This window comes from Hypomesus nipponensis, chromosome 18 (assembly GCF_054491055.1).
Source record: "Hypomesus nipponensis isolate SF chromosome 18, ASM5449105v1, whole genome shotgun sequence".
NCBI lineage: Eukaryota > Metazoa > Chordata > Actinopteri > Osmeriformes > Osmeridae > Hypomesus > Hypomesus nipponensis.
In genome coordinates, this window is record NC_140378.1 from 6,105,626 (window position 1) to 6,121,268 (window position 15,643).

The 15,643-nt window shown below is 44.7% G+C and overlaps 2 protein-coding genes and 1 non-coding gene across 4 annotated transcripts; 1 reads left to right on the forward strand and 2 right to left on the reverse strand.

The window, feature by feature from the left end:
* Window positions 1-234: 234 nt before the first annotated feature.
* inavaa (innate immunity activator a) lies at window positions 235-8,575 on the reverse strand. Its single transcript, XM_084680816.1, is given in 12 exon segments — window positions 235-1,005; window positions 1,170-1,505; window positions 1,508-1,840; window positions 1,889-1,940; window positions 2,271-2,423; window positions 2,606-2,834; window positions 2,961-3,014; window positions 3,251-3,482; window positions 3,684-3,806; window positions 4,047-4,174; window positions 4,417-4,520; window positions 8,495-8,575. Coding segments are annotated over 11 exon segments (1,806 nt in total). The 5' UTR covers window positions 4,487-4,520; window positions 8,495-8,575; the 3' UTR covers window positions 235-909.
* Window positions 8,576-10,268: 1,693 nt separating this feature from the next.
* Window positions 10,269-13,453, reverse strand: LOC146251721 (protein FAM107B). 2 transcript variants are annotated; one of them, XM_084680926.1, is made up of 5 exons: window positions 13,415-13,453; window positions 11,318-11,345; window positions 11,004-11,148; window positions 10,726-10,870; window positions 10,269-10,370 (listed from the first exon to the last, which is right to left on the reverse strand). In XM_084680926.1, the coding sequence occupies exons 1-5, from the start codon at window positions 13,451-13,453 to the stop codon at window positions 10,269-10,271; spliced, it is 459 nt and encodes a 152-aa protein (XP_084537052.1). The 2 variants fall into 2 exon arrangements, with proteins under 2 accessions (XP_084537052.1, XP_084537053.1); XM_084680927.1 differs by lacking the exon at window positions 13,415-13,453 and adding an exon at window positions 13,293-13,316.
* A 1,732-nt stretch (window positions 13,454-15,185) lies between these two features.
* LOC146251722 (U5 spliceosomal RNA) lies at window positions 15,186-15,299 on the forward strand. Its single transcript, XR_014732170.1, has one exon. It is a non-coding gene; the product is annotated as a U5 spliceosomal RNA (small nuclear RNA).
* Window positions 15,300-15,643: the final 344 nt, after the last annotated feature.

Below are 15,643 nucleotides of genomic sequence, written 5' to 3' on the forward strand. Positions count from 1 at the left end.
TGGCAATGTTCTTATGGAAATATAAGGGTTTTACATTTGGCATGTATTAAAAACGGTGCCCATTCACATAATGTTGTCTATCATAAATGTTCAAATAAGTACTTGTGTGTCCTCTGGATTTGGATCATTACTAAAGAAGTATTTGAAAGTATTCCAAGTTTCTTTTTATTATAAATATACAAATAATTTCAAAAACAAAATACAAATTCAGTTAGTACCACTTGACATAGTTAACAGTGAAAACCTAAAAAACAATCAATCTTCAGACCAATTTGATATAGAAGGTTAATATAAATTAAAAAAACATAGGGGTTAAATAACATAAAGTTTATTCCATGTTATATTGCTCTAAAGGCTCTTATGAAAGACAAAGCAATGCTAATACTAAAACAATTTCCAAGTTTTCAGTGATGGAGATAGGTTAAAAAATATGCATTAAAAACAGTTTGATAAATAAAGTGAAAATTATATTAGGAAAGGTTGAACATTATTTGAAAACTTGGTGAACCACTTGTGCAAAATGTGTGCCAGCCACAAATAAATCCTTCAGCTACAGACAGTATCTATGTCATCATCTGTGACAAATTTATGAAACTTGTTACAACAACATAATATTCATCCTGTAGTAAAATATCTACCTGACTCACCAGAAAGAAAAAGAAAACAAGTCAATATAAATTAACTGGCATACTGCCTTACATAGAAAAGTCCAAACCACTTCAAAACACAAAATATAAATAGGTCACAAGGGAAGAGATGCTTCTCATGGTACACTTGGGCCCACTCTGGGACATACAATCTCACAAAGAATCCATTGGCTCCATTATAAATACAGACATACATGCTGAGGGATCCTTGTGTAGTGTAGACTACATTACCCACCATGCCACTCAGGGTGAGTCTGCCTGATTAGACCTGGCTCACTATCTCTGCATCCTCCTCAACAAACCACTGGACTGGAGTCCCGTCTGGAGCTCTTTGGAGAATCAACTTTCCTGGAATTTCCTGGAAGAAAAACAAGATTGACACTGTTAATTCACTCTGCAGATGCTTACCCTGGAAAGACTGGTTTGTGGGTCTGTAAAATTAATGGAGTGTCACTTTGTTGAGTACGTGTTATGTAACATTATTCAGTATTGTATAGCTTTTGTCAAACTCTGTGGACCAACCTGTTTGAAGGGCGGCAGGTGAGGTGAGATGGGGCTCGTCACCCTGAAGGAGCCCTGGCGTACCAGCAATCCTTGCCCCGACTTCTCAAACTGGTTCCGCTGGTGCCACGACTTGAGCTCGGCACACACCATGTCCCTGGGCAGTACCCGAAAGGCATGGTTTGGGTATTCCCTCAACGACGGGGTGCGGATCAACCTGGTGTAGGGTGGCGGGGGCTTGAGCACCTTCTGGGGGGGGGCCGAGGGCCTGTCCTGCTGGGGATGTGCTCTGTGCTGGGGGATGCGGGCCTCAGAGGGAGACATGTAAAGCTTCCTCGTGTCCAGATCCTGAGGGGAGCAGGGGAGAGAGGACCCTCCTCCATCACAGCCCTGCAGTAGCTGGGGCTGGACTGAGGCTGGTTGTTCTTACTCAAACTAGGACTAGGGTTGAAGGAGGAAGCGCACACACTGTTCCGCGCTCCAAAATGGAATCCGTAAGGGGGTGGGCAGAGTTTGGGGATCTCCGTGGGGTGGTTGTCTCTGCTGGGAGAGCTGGCGTGGGAGGGGAGCGAGTGTTCGGAGCTGCTGTCCTCCGAGCTGGACTGGTAGAGGCGCTGTGGGGAGTACTCTGGGCTCCTCACCAAGACCTCTGGCACACGACGGCGCTGAGGCAGCCGGGCACGTCCGCGGCCCTGGTCCAGACCCACACGGTTCACCTGGTCCAGACCCAGACGGTTCACCTGGTCCAGACCCAGACGGTTCACGTCGAGGGCAGGCTTGGTTTTAGGGAGTCTGGCAGGTGAGAGAGATGGGATTTACTGTAATGCGTTTATTGAACTAAGTTCATCAATTGTTCTGTCACACCTTTTGTGCTAAATATGAGTTCACTATAGAAATACTACTGTCTAATTTCCTGAACACTGCTTCAATCTAATCCTGGAGGAAATTGCCCTTCAATGGAGAATCTCCAGCAGGTTGAATCCATAAAAATGTTGGGAACACAGATGATCCTGAATCATTTGAATTTCCTTCCCTTTGATACTTTTTGAAAAACCCCATCTCACCACGCAAAGGTTTTTCTTGTTTTAAATATCGTGCTGACAGATCTTTCCCAGTTCTTACCTGAAGGACTGGGAGTACTGGCGGCGCGCATGCAGCTCCGGGGTGGACGGGGCGCTGGTGGAGTGGGCCTGGCGCAGGGCCATGTTCTTGATGGAGGGGAAGTGGGAGGGGAGAGCCCTGATGTCCGGACACACCAGAGGTCCTACTGGACTGCTACTTTCAGAGAAAAGGGGAGGAATTCGATAGAAGGACAAAACACATTTAGTTTTTTTTGCCCTCAATATCAACATTCGTGGTACCTCTACGAGCAAGTTAGCATATGTTATTCCTTTAACGGAGCCTTCATCCGACATTCAGTAGTCCGTATAGAAAGATATAGAAACATCCGGTCCTACCTGGACCGGCTGCTGATGGGCGAGGGAGGCTTGTTGGGCTTTTGGTAGGGCTGGTCCAGGCTGGACTCTCTCCAGGGGGAGTTCTGGATGGGAGAGCACTGGTCCTCCATACTGGAGCTGGAGCTCAGGATCTGGCCTGGGGGCTGCTGGGGAGAGCCCTGCAGGGACTGGAGGGAATCTGAGGAGGGAGAGCCCGATGCTGGGGGGGAGTGAGGACTGCAGTCTGTGTCTGTAAGACAGAAAGAAGATGAGAGGATGGTTGCATTGGGTATTGCAGGGGTATTGCTTGTGTTGGCTGCATGCTGTGTTGGAACTTCAATATGTGATTCCATGGACGATCTTTGCATGTATGTACCATCATCCAAGGCCACCACGTCAGACAGGGAGCTGTCGTCAGACATGCAAGGATCTGAGGAAAGAGGAAAAAGTATAAAGATCAGCATGTGTATACAGTATATCAGGTATTTGTTCGCTAGTTAGCTTATTGTTAGCTCATTAGCTTATTGTTAGATTATTCGTTTTTAACGTTTTTAAAGCATCTTGTGTCACTGCTTTTGTTTCAAATCAGCGTTTGTCAAATCGAGCAAGCAAAGCCTAGAGTCCCCGCAGTGCACAATTCAGCCTGAGGGGGACAGTGTGACCCACCTCTGTGACTGGCTCTGGCGATGGTTCTTGGGGAGGCACATTCGTGCCGGATCTTGTGCTGAAAGACAGCCTCCTGCAAGTCCTTCACCTTCCTCTCCTCCCTCTTGCACTGCTGCAGACGGTTCTTCCTCACAGACTTGCTCAGGCTGTCCTCCTGGGAGAGACGCCGCGCCGCGTCAAAGATCTGCAGCTGCAGGGCAAGGTTTGCCTGCAGGGAGTGGAGCTCTGGGTCCTGGGGGGGGGGGGGGGGGGTGAGGGGGGGGCGCAAAGGGGTGAAGGGGGTTAGATGGTCTGGGTGTGCTGACTGTCACGTGAAAGGAATTTTGTTTTTTAAGCTTCCAGTATTCCAATATCAGCTAGTAAAAGTAAATCCAGTGTATTCTCTGTTTTTAACCAAAGTGCTTCCACAAAGCGAAGGATCGTTTCCCTGTACCTCTCCGTCCTTGTGTATCAGGCCCGTGTCGAGTTTGAAGGCGGCTCCAATTCTCCTGCGAACGCGAGGGGGCTTCTCATCGGGCATTAAAGGGTAATCTGACGACAGCTTTCCTGTTAGCTCCTGAAAATGGAATAAAACCCAAAGTCAGATCAAGTATGCAGTTAAGCATTGAAGCTGACCTTGCTTAGTGATGACCAACACCGAGACAGCTACTTTCACATAACCTCTCATCCCTTTACATGCTACCAGATGTATCAACACAAGTGTCGATGACCACAACAAAAACTTGCAACAAGATCTAAGGTCACGAAAAAGTGCAATGAGGTTGATTCTGTAAAGGGACATGATGGTTGTACTCACGGCTTCTCGGACACAGAGTTTCTTGAGCTCCAGCAGGCACAGTTCCAGGCGGTCCTCCAGGGACTGCTGTTTCATCTTCATGGCCCGGGTGGTCAGGTCCTTCACTGGGGACGTGGGGCTGTCTGGACCTGGGACACAAGTCAGGTCAGTTTGACGTTTCTCACACTGAGGAGGATTTACATACTTTGGAGATGTCCTTTAAGTTCGATATATACATTTCGGTTTCAAAGTAGTTTAACCAGAATTGATTTTACTAGGGTTAGTTTGCACTTATATTTGATACAGGTCAAATAACATTACAACAATATATGTTTTTTTTTTTTACAAAAATGAACAATAGTGCTAAGAAAGTTCATGTAGTTGTGCTTACCAGAGTGTAGGATGATGCCGCTGTCGGTGTCGCTGATCTCCTCCTTGCTCTCCATGGCTGAGGTCATCATGTTCGGGGTTTCTCCACAGTGTAGAAAACAATACCTGTTTGAGTGCAAGAGCTTGGTCAGATCTATATCTCATTAGTCACTCAGAACCACTCCTACAGAGGAACCACAGACCACAGTCACAGGATCGACTCTCTCCCCCTCTTGTTGCTATTCCTTTTCCTAACAATGGTGAAATAATGCTGACTGACTCTGAGCACAGATCCTTTCCCTCCACCAGTGCAACCCCCATCTCCTCCTTCCCCCTCTGACCCCCCCCCTGCCCCGACCCCCCTCCCCTTCCCATCCCCCCGCATACACACACTCCCCAGTCACAAAGGCATTAGCTCCCCCCACGCCCCTATCTTGACTCGGCACATGTGCGGGAGGTTAATCCGAATCGGGGCGCCATGGAGACGGGGGCATGCCGCTGCTGTCCGGGGTGGTAGGGGGAGGGGGGGGGGGTCCGGGGGAGTGTGTATGTGTCGCCATGAGGCGTGTCAGGGAGTGTGCAGGGGAGCGATGCTCCCAAAAGAAAGCAGATGGCTGCAGGGGAGCTGGCCCTCTGTGGACTGCACCTGTTCCCCCCACGCGGCCCCTCCCACAGCTCCCATTCAACCAGTGTCCAGAAAGCCTCTGGGGGGCTTTGAAGTGGAAGAATGTGTCAATGTCTCAATGCTGGGCTTGTCCGCAGCAGCAGCTCACCACAATGCCCCATGTGGCACATCCCTGAGCTCACCATAAACAAACACAAACACGGCCATAAACTAAAGGGCACAACTCATTTTTATGAGGCATTGTTTTTCGTTTTCATTTATCGGACAATTAGCCCTGCAAGCCTTATCGCACACACTGAGAAGATAGAAGAAGTGTATGAACAGTAGCTTATCAAACGTTAGGAACTGAACAGCAACCATGGTATGGGCCTAAACAGAAGTAGAGGGATGAATCAGGAAAGGTAGAAGGGAAATAAAAGACCCATATGTGAACTGAGGACAAGGGACTACGTTCATGATAAGAGTTGCTTAGGATCGTTCTTTTTATGGCTTTGTTCTCAATGACCCGCCTGTCATCTGTCCCTACACTGGGCCACATTACAAAGGCCTCTTTATGGCAACTAACCACATTACAGGGCATCATGACCAACCCTTGTTTAGGACCAGAACAGGATACTGCTGCTATGCAAGAAGTCACATCCCTTAGATTGGACTGAACTGAACTGCAGCTCACATGCCCCAGAGGGCTGGATCCACACGTGGAGAAAGTTAAGTCTGGAAAAGGCAACAGAAGCTGGGTAGGAAATAATGGATCTATTAAGAACACTCCCCCCCCACACACACACACACACACAAAGACAAACACAGACATTTACACTCCTAAGTCATGTTATTAGCTTTCACTGATGTGTATTAACTCTATAGCGGGGCAGCATGTTTAGAGATGGATATCAGGCCTTTTCCTGAGTGTCTGGGACGACACAGCCCCCAGTCCTGAATGAGAAGCCCCTCAACAGGATGTTATTGTGTTCATCGCCCGGCCTTTGGCCATTCAGCACAGGCACTCATGTGGACCAATGCAGCTTGGAGCACACAGTAAAACAACGAGAAACAGCATGCTCTACTGTGCAACCAGCGAGGACTGAAAACACACAGCAACAAAAGGGCCCAGGATCCTCCCACCCGTCTGGTTAATCTGTGGGTACAATATTCTGCTGACACCTCCGGCTCTGGCAGAGGAACGTCGGGTTGACAGTGAGCCTGTGTGGGGAGTTAGGGGATCTCCTTTCAATTAGGCGAAGGAGCGAGGCCGAGTGGGTGAGCTAGGTAGGGGCCTGCATGAGGGGACTCCGGAACATGGGTAGAGAGAGAAATATAAAACAGAGTCGGCAACAGGAATTCAGCTGGGTAATGAGAGACAGGCAGGGTATGGTGGTATTTCGCCCACTTACTTATACTCTCATAAGACTCCCTAAAGACTTTCACAATGTCTGTGGTTAGGGGCTGTTGGGTGGGTTTGTTCTGGTAAAGCAGCAAACCCTTCTAGAAGTTTCAGCCTCCTGCCAAAACAACTTTTGACATCATTTACTGTAGTCATCTTATGGGTGTTGAAGACAGGCAAGAAAAAATCAACAAATGACTCCACTGGGCCAGGAAAAGCAATTCATTTCCTTGAGAAATGACAGACGTTACCTTGTGCTCCACCCAAACACACTGGGACACAAACGGATGTCATCTGAAGACGCTGACTCCAGCAGACCCCCCTTATGCGATCTCTTCAAGCGAACGCTAATCGTCTGCGCCGTCAGGACAGCGGCCCGACGTCACGCCCATCCTTGCAGCTCGCTGGACCGTGAAAGTGTAACATGTTGGGAAGTGGGTGTTTATGGCTGGAGATCATGATGTGGATTCACTGTCTCCCAGACTTCCCCTCCCGCCCTTTCCCATGAGCCACTGAAGTTGAGATCTCCTGGAATGTGGCCACCACCATCCTTGTTACCACTGTGGTCGGGCCTGGAACCGAAAGACCTACCGACGGGGCCCTAGCTCGCCTAGGAAACAGTGAGGGATGCTTGAAACCAGACCGCAGCTTACTACTGAAGCCTGTAATTAAGATTCTCCAGTGAATGCTGATACGATGGAAGATACCAAACGACTTTACAGTATGCCCCCTTTTTTAGGAGTCTGACAAACAGCCAACATCCATTCAGCAGAATACGACTCTGCACAGTATGGCCACAGAGGTAAAGGGAGCCTGCATTGGCGACGCAGAGAGCGTGAAAACGAGGAAAAGGAATCACTGTGCCTGATGTCCCCAGCTGATGGTAGGCTACTGGAACACATTCAGGCCGGAACACAACACGAAAGGGACATGTTAGAAGATGGCCCTGAAGTCACACAAACACATGGCAATGAACGTTTCCGTGCAAGGATGCTCATTCATCTCGAGAACGTACACCAAAAGCCTTGATACAATCATCATGGTCTGTCAGAACATGTTTTTAGTTTTGTAATGGGGACCATTTCTAGGGTGTACCGAGCATAGCAGCCTGGCCGCACTCAACACTGTTAGGCCATATGTTGACCAGACTCAGGAGCTCTGTTAGAGCCCAGACACAGTGTAAATGAAAAGAAGACATGCTCCATTGTTCCCTGGAGGATTTCAGGGCTACCAGACCAAGTCACACTAGCCTGTTTAATTTTCCAGTGCAGGCCACCATGGGAACTAACAGGATGTGAATCCTTTCTCTATATCAATTCTGAGTTCATCACTCAATTTCACCACCTATGAGGAAAGCCTATCGTGGGGTCAAATTAAGAGGATCCTCAGGCAAACTTTCACACTGAGGTGGCACAGTTGACACCATCAGTGACAATAGTGGTGTCTGTCAACCACAATTGATCTGCACCCAAAATTGTTTTCTTAAAAACAATAGCTTCCAGGTTGATGACATTAAGTCACTTGTGTGGCATGTCCTACATGTCCTCGCTTCTAAAACATATGGCAAATGGTCGGCCAAACTTTCAACATAAGATACTACTCCATCAGTAATGTCAAACATAATTCGAGTACGTACTAGGCTACAACAAAATGCATAATACACACAGGAAAGTATACCACCTTAATTCAACACAAATTATGTTTACAATGAACATTTTGCTACACTATCTTGACATCCCCAGTATCTATTATTCTACAGGAAAGTTGATATACAAGCAAGTTAATCCAGTACAAATGTTAGATTGTAATTAAGTAACATTATAACGTTGTATCTACATTATATTGTTGCACAGAGTAAATGTTATTCAGTTAGCAGACGCTTTTTTTCCAAAGCGACGTGAAGATAGTGCATATATAAAGTACAGTGAAAAGATCAAGGATCAGAAGTGCATAGTTATACAGTATTTAAATAGTCATCAACTGCAAACAACTCTCTGTCAACAACTCACCTAACAGAAGCAGTGAACAAAAAGTATACTATACAGTGCAACAATAACATAGTTCCAACATTTGGTAACAATTCCCTGCGCTTACCTTTCAGTGCGCTAGTCCAACGGGAGCATCTCATTTAAATTGCAAGCAGTGACTTCGCCGACTGACTTGCAAGCAGTGACTTCGCCAAATCAGATGTGAGCGTTCTGGAGTGTAACATCTGTCCTTGGTTCATACCATTCGTAAAGGAAGGGGAGTGTCCAAAATAATGTGCGCTGTGTTTTACAATGCATTACAGATTATTTCTCCATATGTAAATACAATAGCGTAATTTTACAATATGTAGACTATTTATGTATTTAGATGTAGACCAAAACGTTTTTGATTTAGAAAAATACTCGTCTGCTTCTTACGTTGTAGTTCTACCCTCCGTTTTCAGCCCCCCCCCCCCCCCCCCCCCCCCCCCCCAGACACGCTCTGCCCCATTGACACAGCACACGACTCAGGGAGGGGGCACTTTAGTCTGAATGGGAGACATAGAAGAATAGCCCGAGAGAGAAAAAAAAGTTTGGGAAGGAGGCGAGTGCCGGGGACAGCTGGCTGGTAGGTAGTATTGAACAGCGCCCCATTATGATATTGGTCCTAAACGAAAGCCTGCATGCGTGACAGGCATACACAATACAACTCCCCACATGCAGTCTACTTTGTTGCCGTTTTGCTTCACATATCCGGGCTTCCTGGTCATTTTACTGAAAGACACGAAAATAAGAGATGCTGGAAAAATTATATTTTTCTGAATGATCAACAACCAGAACAAATCTCAACAGTGTTTATGGTCTTGGTCAGAGATGTGGGCACTTGCTTAGTCTTTCATATTGCCTGGGAGAGCATCGCCTCTAGACTGAGCCAGCCTCCAGATGGTCAGCTTTCTTCTGCCATCTCGTGATGGAATGAAAAGATTAGCTAATTAAACAAAGTCCGATATCCATGAGAAAGAGCACAAGTTAGCCCTCAGGGAACTGTTATGTGTGGCCCAGGGAAGAAAGCTGCCTGCAAAATCGATTTTCACTATCCATTGGTTCCCAGCACAAAACTTTGTAAATGATGCCGTCTTTATTGCCATCGTGATAAACACTGAATACTAAAAGGCAAACAACACTGACATACATACACACACACAAACAAAAGCAAACATTACAATTGAATTAAAAGGGGTAAGAAATATAACATCTGAGGGTGGGTTTAATGGCCAGAGACCAGCTCTGCACTGAATGTCTCTTAAAAACCCAAATGAGAAAAAAGTTAGTTTTAACAATACTTATAACTTCACCTTACAGTTCTAACCTTCTTATGACATGGTCCAAAATACTGATCGCTGTCCATTACCAATTATGTAAGCTTGCTTCAGTTTTATGGCTTTTATGAGAAAATAGCAATTAAGAAAATCAGCTATAAACTCAGTGATACAATAGTGATTATCCTTCACACGGATGAACTCTGGAACTTTCTCCTGAGTCTCCCTCCTCTTAAGCTCCTGACTTGTAAAATGAATAGCACAGTTTCCTAACATTTCAATAAAAGATGTCTAACAAAGAACATTTGAACCTCGTGGCGAAAACATGCAATAGATCATTAACAATGCATGTACACTATTCCACACACAGTTCCTATGAATGTAAATCTAAACGTTTCTAAATCATTTCAATAACTATCCAAAAACATTTACTATCTAATATCTTGTTGTTTTGCATATGCTCCTGTATACAAACATGAAGCACAGCCCATCCATAGTTGCATTGTGTTTGCTGCAGTGATTATGGGAGTTATGGGAGAGAGCCATAGGAGAGACTGCAGGGCATGTAAGAGTTTGTGACCCTTACTGCCCCGACACCTGTGTACGCCGTAGATTATCCCTCACACGGATGAACTCTGGAACTTTCTCCTGAGTCTCCCTCCTCTTAAGCTCCTCCTCCTCATACTGAAACACACCAGCGGAGTCCGATTATTACCACGTCAAATTTACACAAAGAAGACAGATACGTTTTTTTTTTTATAGACATGCTTTTACAATCAAGATTGTATGTGTGTCTGAGTGTGTGGGATATGTTTGTGTCAGGCTTGTAGGTTTGTTTTCAAATGCGGGTGGGACAGCTTTATTTAAAACTGAGGATGTAGCTGTTAAATATAATTTTCTGAATTCAAAGTGTGAGGGGGTGCAAATTTGCTGTTTTTCAAAAAGGTAAACAAATGTATAATGAAACCTACGCTCCTGGTTTGTGTGTGTGTGTGTGTGTGTGTGTGTGTGTGTGTGTGTTTGAAGGCACAGTATTAACCTCTTGCAGTCTCTGCTGCCTCTTGCGGAGCTCTGTCTCCAGGTCAGACGGAGGGCGCAGGGCCAGCTCCTGCTCTCTGTGCTGCTCCAGTCTCCTCTGTTCCAGAACTCTCTTCAACTCGGGCTTCTCCTCCAACACCAGGCCTCTGGGATTAGTCACACACACACAGCCCTGCATTTGACCAATCTGTTCACAAGGTCATGGGACATAACCTCAAACCTACGTTTAGCCATGCATGGTTGTGGTTGTGGTTGGGGTTGCAGGGCTTTTGCACCCACCGTTTGTGGCTGAGCAGCAGCTCTCGGTGCAGGTCCTGGTGGCTCGGGGTCTCTGTGGTGGAGCCATTGAGCTTTCTGGGATGCATGGCCTCCTCACAGCTCTCAGTGGGCTGGCGAGACACAGGCAAGTGACAAACAAAGTTCTCTGAGGGAGAGATAATGTTTGATTCACCAACATTGTCATCATGTAACATCCCATTAAAGCCTTTGAGTGTATTGCTGTTTATATTGTTGTGTGTTATTTAGTAAATGTGGATGGATAGTGGCAAAGTATAGCATTTGTAGTTGGCTCAAAATATCCACATTTTGCATACCTTTTCTGTGGTGCCGAAGCCCAGGCCGCTGAGAATTTCCCCAAAAGGTGAAAAGAAAAGAGGAAATACTTTGTTATCTTAAGTATGATGTTAACATAAGTAAACCCAAGTCAGTTAATTGAGTGGATATTGAAGAGCCCCAGAGTTACAAATGAAAGACACCTCGTCCACAGATAAGTGTTGCATCTATTAACCGGTCATCAATCACAACTTCCTTCAAATAACTTGTGATGTGAGTCCTTAACCTTAATGGACCGAGAACTGCTCTTGCATAAGCTCTAAATGAGGAAGTACCTGCTGTGATGGGTAACATACGGACACTCTGTTTACTAATGCTCCAGCACGGAGCTGATGTAACTACAGATCACCCTATCAGCAAGGGGTGGAACCATTTGCCTGTGTAGCTTAGGGCACATATAATGTGCATGTTGGCACATTATGCTAGGCCCACCAATACTTACACTACTGTATACTGTATATGTAAAGCAATTGACTTGAATTGTATTTAGTTATTTCTGCTGCTGAAACTTTGCAATTTCCTGCCTGTGAGTCAGCAGTGCTGTTGTACTATATTCTATGATAAAGTCCACAAAGAGGATTAAGATAGTGACATAATATTACAGCGTAGGATATATTTAAACAGTAAAGCTTCAGACAAAACTGCATTAACTATCAAACCTGTGAGTAGGTCGAGTTTGAGAACTAGCGAGCACACCAAGTCCTCACACTCACCTAAAGCAACAGTTAAAACAGGATGTTTTTTCCTACCTGTTGAAACTAGATAACTACATATCCCGTGGATGATGATCAGTATCATGTTAAACAGATGGCAGGCTGCTGTGTTTTTGTGACTTGATCCCAAACTGGTCCTACACTGACATTCAACTCAAAGTCAAAGGTTGAAGCGACCAATTTGGCAAAGTTACCACTGTTGGTATCACTGTTGCTAGAATACACGCCATGCTGTGTCTTGTGTGTCAGCCCGGTCTCTAAACAGGATAGATATTAGTATTAAGGTCTCCATAGTTCCAGGTATGATGTATTATCTCTCATTGGTGATGTAAGCCTCAGGCCTTAGCAGGGTGTTAATCTGGAAATGGGGGGTGTAGAGGGTGACTCTGATCTCCTCTGAGTGCCACACTTTTAGCCTGGGGTTGTGGCCAGAGAGCCAGCCAGACCAGAACCGACCTGCCCTCTCTCCCTCCCCCTCCCTCTCTCTCTCTCCACCAACTCTCACACTGCTTCACCACCATTGTTGTTTGACGGCAATTTCTTGGCCCCATCTCTTGTGGCTCATAGATTGGTGCCCCATGTTAAAGGCATTGCGTTGACAAATACATTTCCCCCCCAATTTTGTTGTGTGTCTTATTGCTAAATAAACAAGATGGCCCTGCCAGAGCTCTCGCCTGTGCCTGTGACACCTAGTGGCCACCGGTGGTTGTTACAGTTTTGATCTCACAATTTAATGTACTAAATTTAATAATACTCATTTAGTAGAAAAGAAAAATAAATTCAAGATTTGAAATATTACATGGTTCAGATAATTCCTGGAAGACAGAAATCACAGTATTATTGCATAAGACTATTAAGTGCAGTTATGTTGAATTACAAAACAAACAAAACAAAATAAAATGCATCCTTATTACAAATAATAAGGCCCATATCCCCTTCTAACATCAAAGATTCAGCAATTTTTCAGTAATTAACCATGACATTTTAGAAATAATGTATCCCCTGCTTGTGCTGCAAATGTGCTAAACTATACAGTGGCAAACGTCCTGGTATTCCAACAAAGATATGAGTACAGCAATGACAATGACAAGTTAATAATGGGCCGTCACAATCATGACTACCATTATCCGAGCCACCCTACTTCACCAACCACAGAATCAGACAGGTGACCAAAAGCAGACAGACAGTAACAGATTCTCCACCAGACAGAGTTCAGACCGTATAAACCACCTGGGGAACTCACTTTCTTTGCTGTTGAGCCGTCCATGGAGGATTGAGCAGCCACGTCCCACAGCTCCTCTCCAGCTACAGTGCTCTCTTTCTCACTCACTTCTAGTCAATAGTCCATTGTCAAAAGCAACGCACCTCTTTGCTTACTTTCTTTGTCGAGACCAAGTCCAACATAGTGGGGTCGCTGGGCAGATTTCAATGAGGCACCTACCACTTGTCAACACTGGTAGTAGACGGTCCCTGAAATGTCATCACGCCCTTAAAGATTAACACAAAACAATCCCACAGTCACGGATGCAAGATTAGCTAATTGTCGTCGACATCAATGCTGCTTCCAACTAAGCTACCATGGCACTCCAGCAGCTTTAGAGTCTACCCCAACACACCGCTGAGCTCTTTAATGCTGTCTAGTGAATCAGACAGCACCCATAAGGACCATGTTATGTTGTTATGGTGTTCGGGGCGCTCTAGACTATTTCAACTGGGGGGGGCCAGCTGGGGGCAGTTGTACTGTTAGAGGGACAGTTACATTCAGCATTGTTGTTGTCATTTTCCTCTGCATTGCAGGCATGAACAGGAAAAATACCATGTTTATTATACTTAGACTCTACCAGGGGTCCAAGCTTGTTTTCACGGGGACACTGCCCCCCCCTGGAGTCCAAATAACAGTGAGACAATAAACAGTTTCAAGTCCGAATTTTGATCATTAAATTTGTAAAACATTGTGAAATAAGAGCGGGAACACATATCCCATTCCATGTAGGCTGCATGACCCCTATGTGCTATTTTTTTCCTTGTGAAATCCCATATTATTAAAGTAGGTTTCCTCAACATCCTCTGTTGACTGCATCATGACGAGACTCAGATGCCTTATTAAGTTGTAGACCTTATTTATAGTATACATATATTTAAGGTTGAAACAAAGGGTGAATCCTTTTTTTGTGGCCTTTTATAATATTTAAAAAAGTGTGGCTAAAATACTCTTGCGTACCATAACAGCAACTCTTGCGCAAAGGAACATGAGAAGAGAACCCTGTTTCATTCTACACTATTAGTATTTTGAAGCGTAAATGATCTGCAACTTTATGTTGTATGCTTTTTAATCTGTGCATTCTTCATAAATAGTACGTATGCATACTTATTTAATATGTACGGAAATATCAGATCAATATTGTCTATCTCCAAGTATTTGGACGATTGACATTAGTTTAATAAAAGTTGCAGCGGCCGCAAGCACACGTCACAATTTCCCATGAACTTGTACTCTCTCGTTTTTGACACTAAGTGTCGCCAAAACGAACCCTAATCTAATTTGTTGGACACTTGTTTAATCCTTATTGTATCTTACTTCTCTAAAATCGTATTATTGTTATTTGAAATGACGTGGTCATATTTGATGGTGCTATTTGCTATTGATTACATGTGCATGTATTTGCGCTGTCTATGATCGTGTGCGGACACGCGTGTTAGTCGTGGTTGCATTGCAGTCTTCTTAGCACATGCGCAGTAAAGTTAGCAGTGTAGGTTGCAGTGACTGAATGTAGACGTGGGAAATTAAATAATATTCTAGAAGGGATGCTTTACATGGCCAACATGTTTAAGGTTTATCAAAGTAAGCATGTTCTCATTACTTATTTGCACTCGGCCCTTGTTAGGTATTCATTGTACAATCTAGTGTTCAATTTTTTTTCCCATCATCCAATTCGCGTATGCATTTCTTAATGAAAGGCAATTTTCATATGTGGTGGCCTTTGTCAGTGTGCATTGATATTATTTTACAACTAGTTTACAATAATTGCCACACTACTGATGTAACTATGAAATTGGACGTAACTAATTTGGAGACCGTAACCGAGAATGCTACGTCGCTAAAAGGCACCCACTCTTTCGACTACACAGCGTCAGTACACTCTGGTTTCTCTTCAGATCGTATAAATCTTTCGCCTTTTACTAAAGATTTCCGTGGAGAGGAACATTACGAGTATCAACCAATTTTTTGATGCCCTGCTCACGCGGGGCTTCCTCAATTGTGAAAAGAAATGAAGTAGTTAAAAGTATACATATGTGTATCAAGATTGTAGAGTCGGTGCTCTAATCTGTAGCGATGACGTAGCCCATGGACTGTATAAGAATTAGGATTAATCCATATTTTGGGGAACTGGGCCGGGCAACAGTGCATTTACAACATGCGACAGGATAACTATCTAAAGTATCATAATATTAATGTAACCCTCTTGTTCCAGTCGAATTGGAACAATGTTGTAATCACTGAAAAAAAAGTAGGCCATGTAATCAGTTTGTCATAAACTCCCATGAAGTCCACAATGGACACACAAAATACATTAAGATAATTGTTCATACATT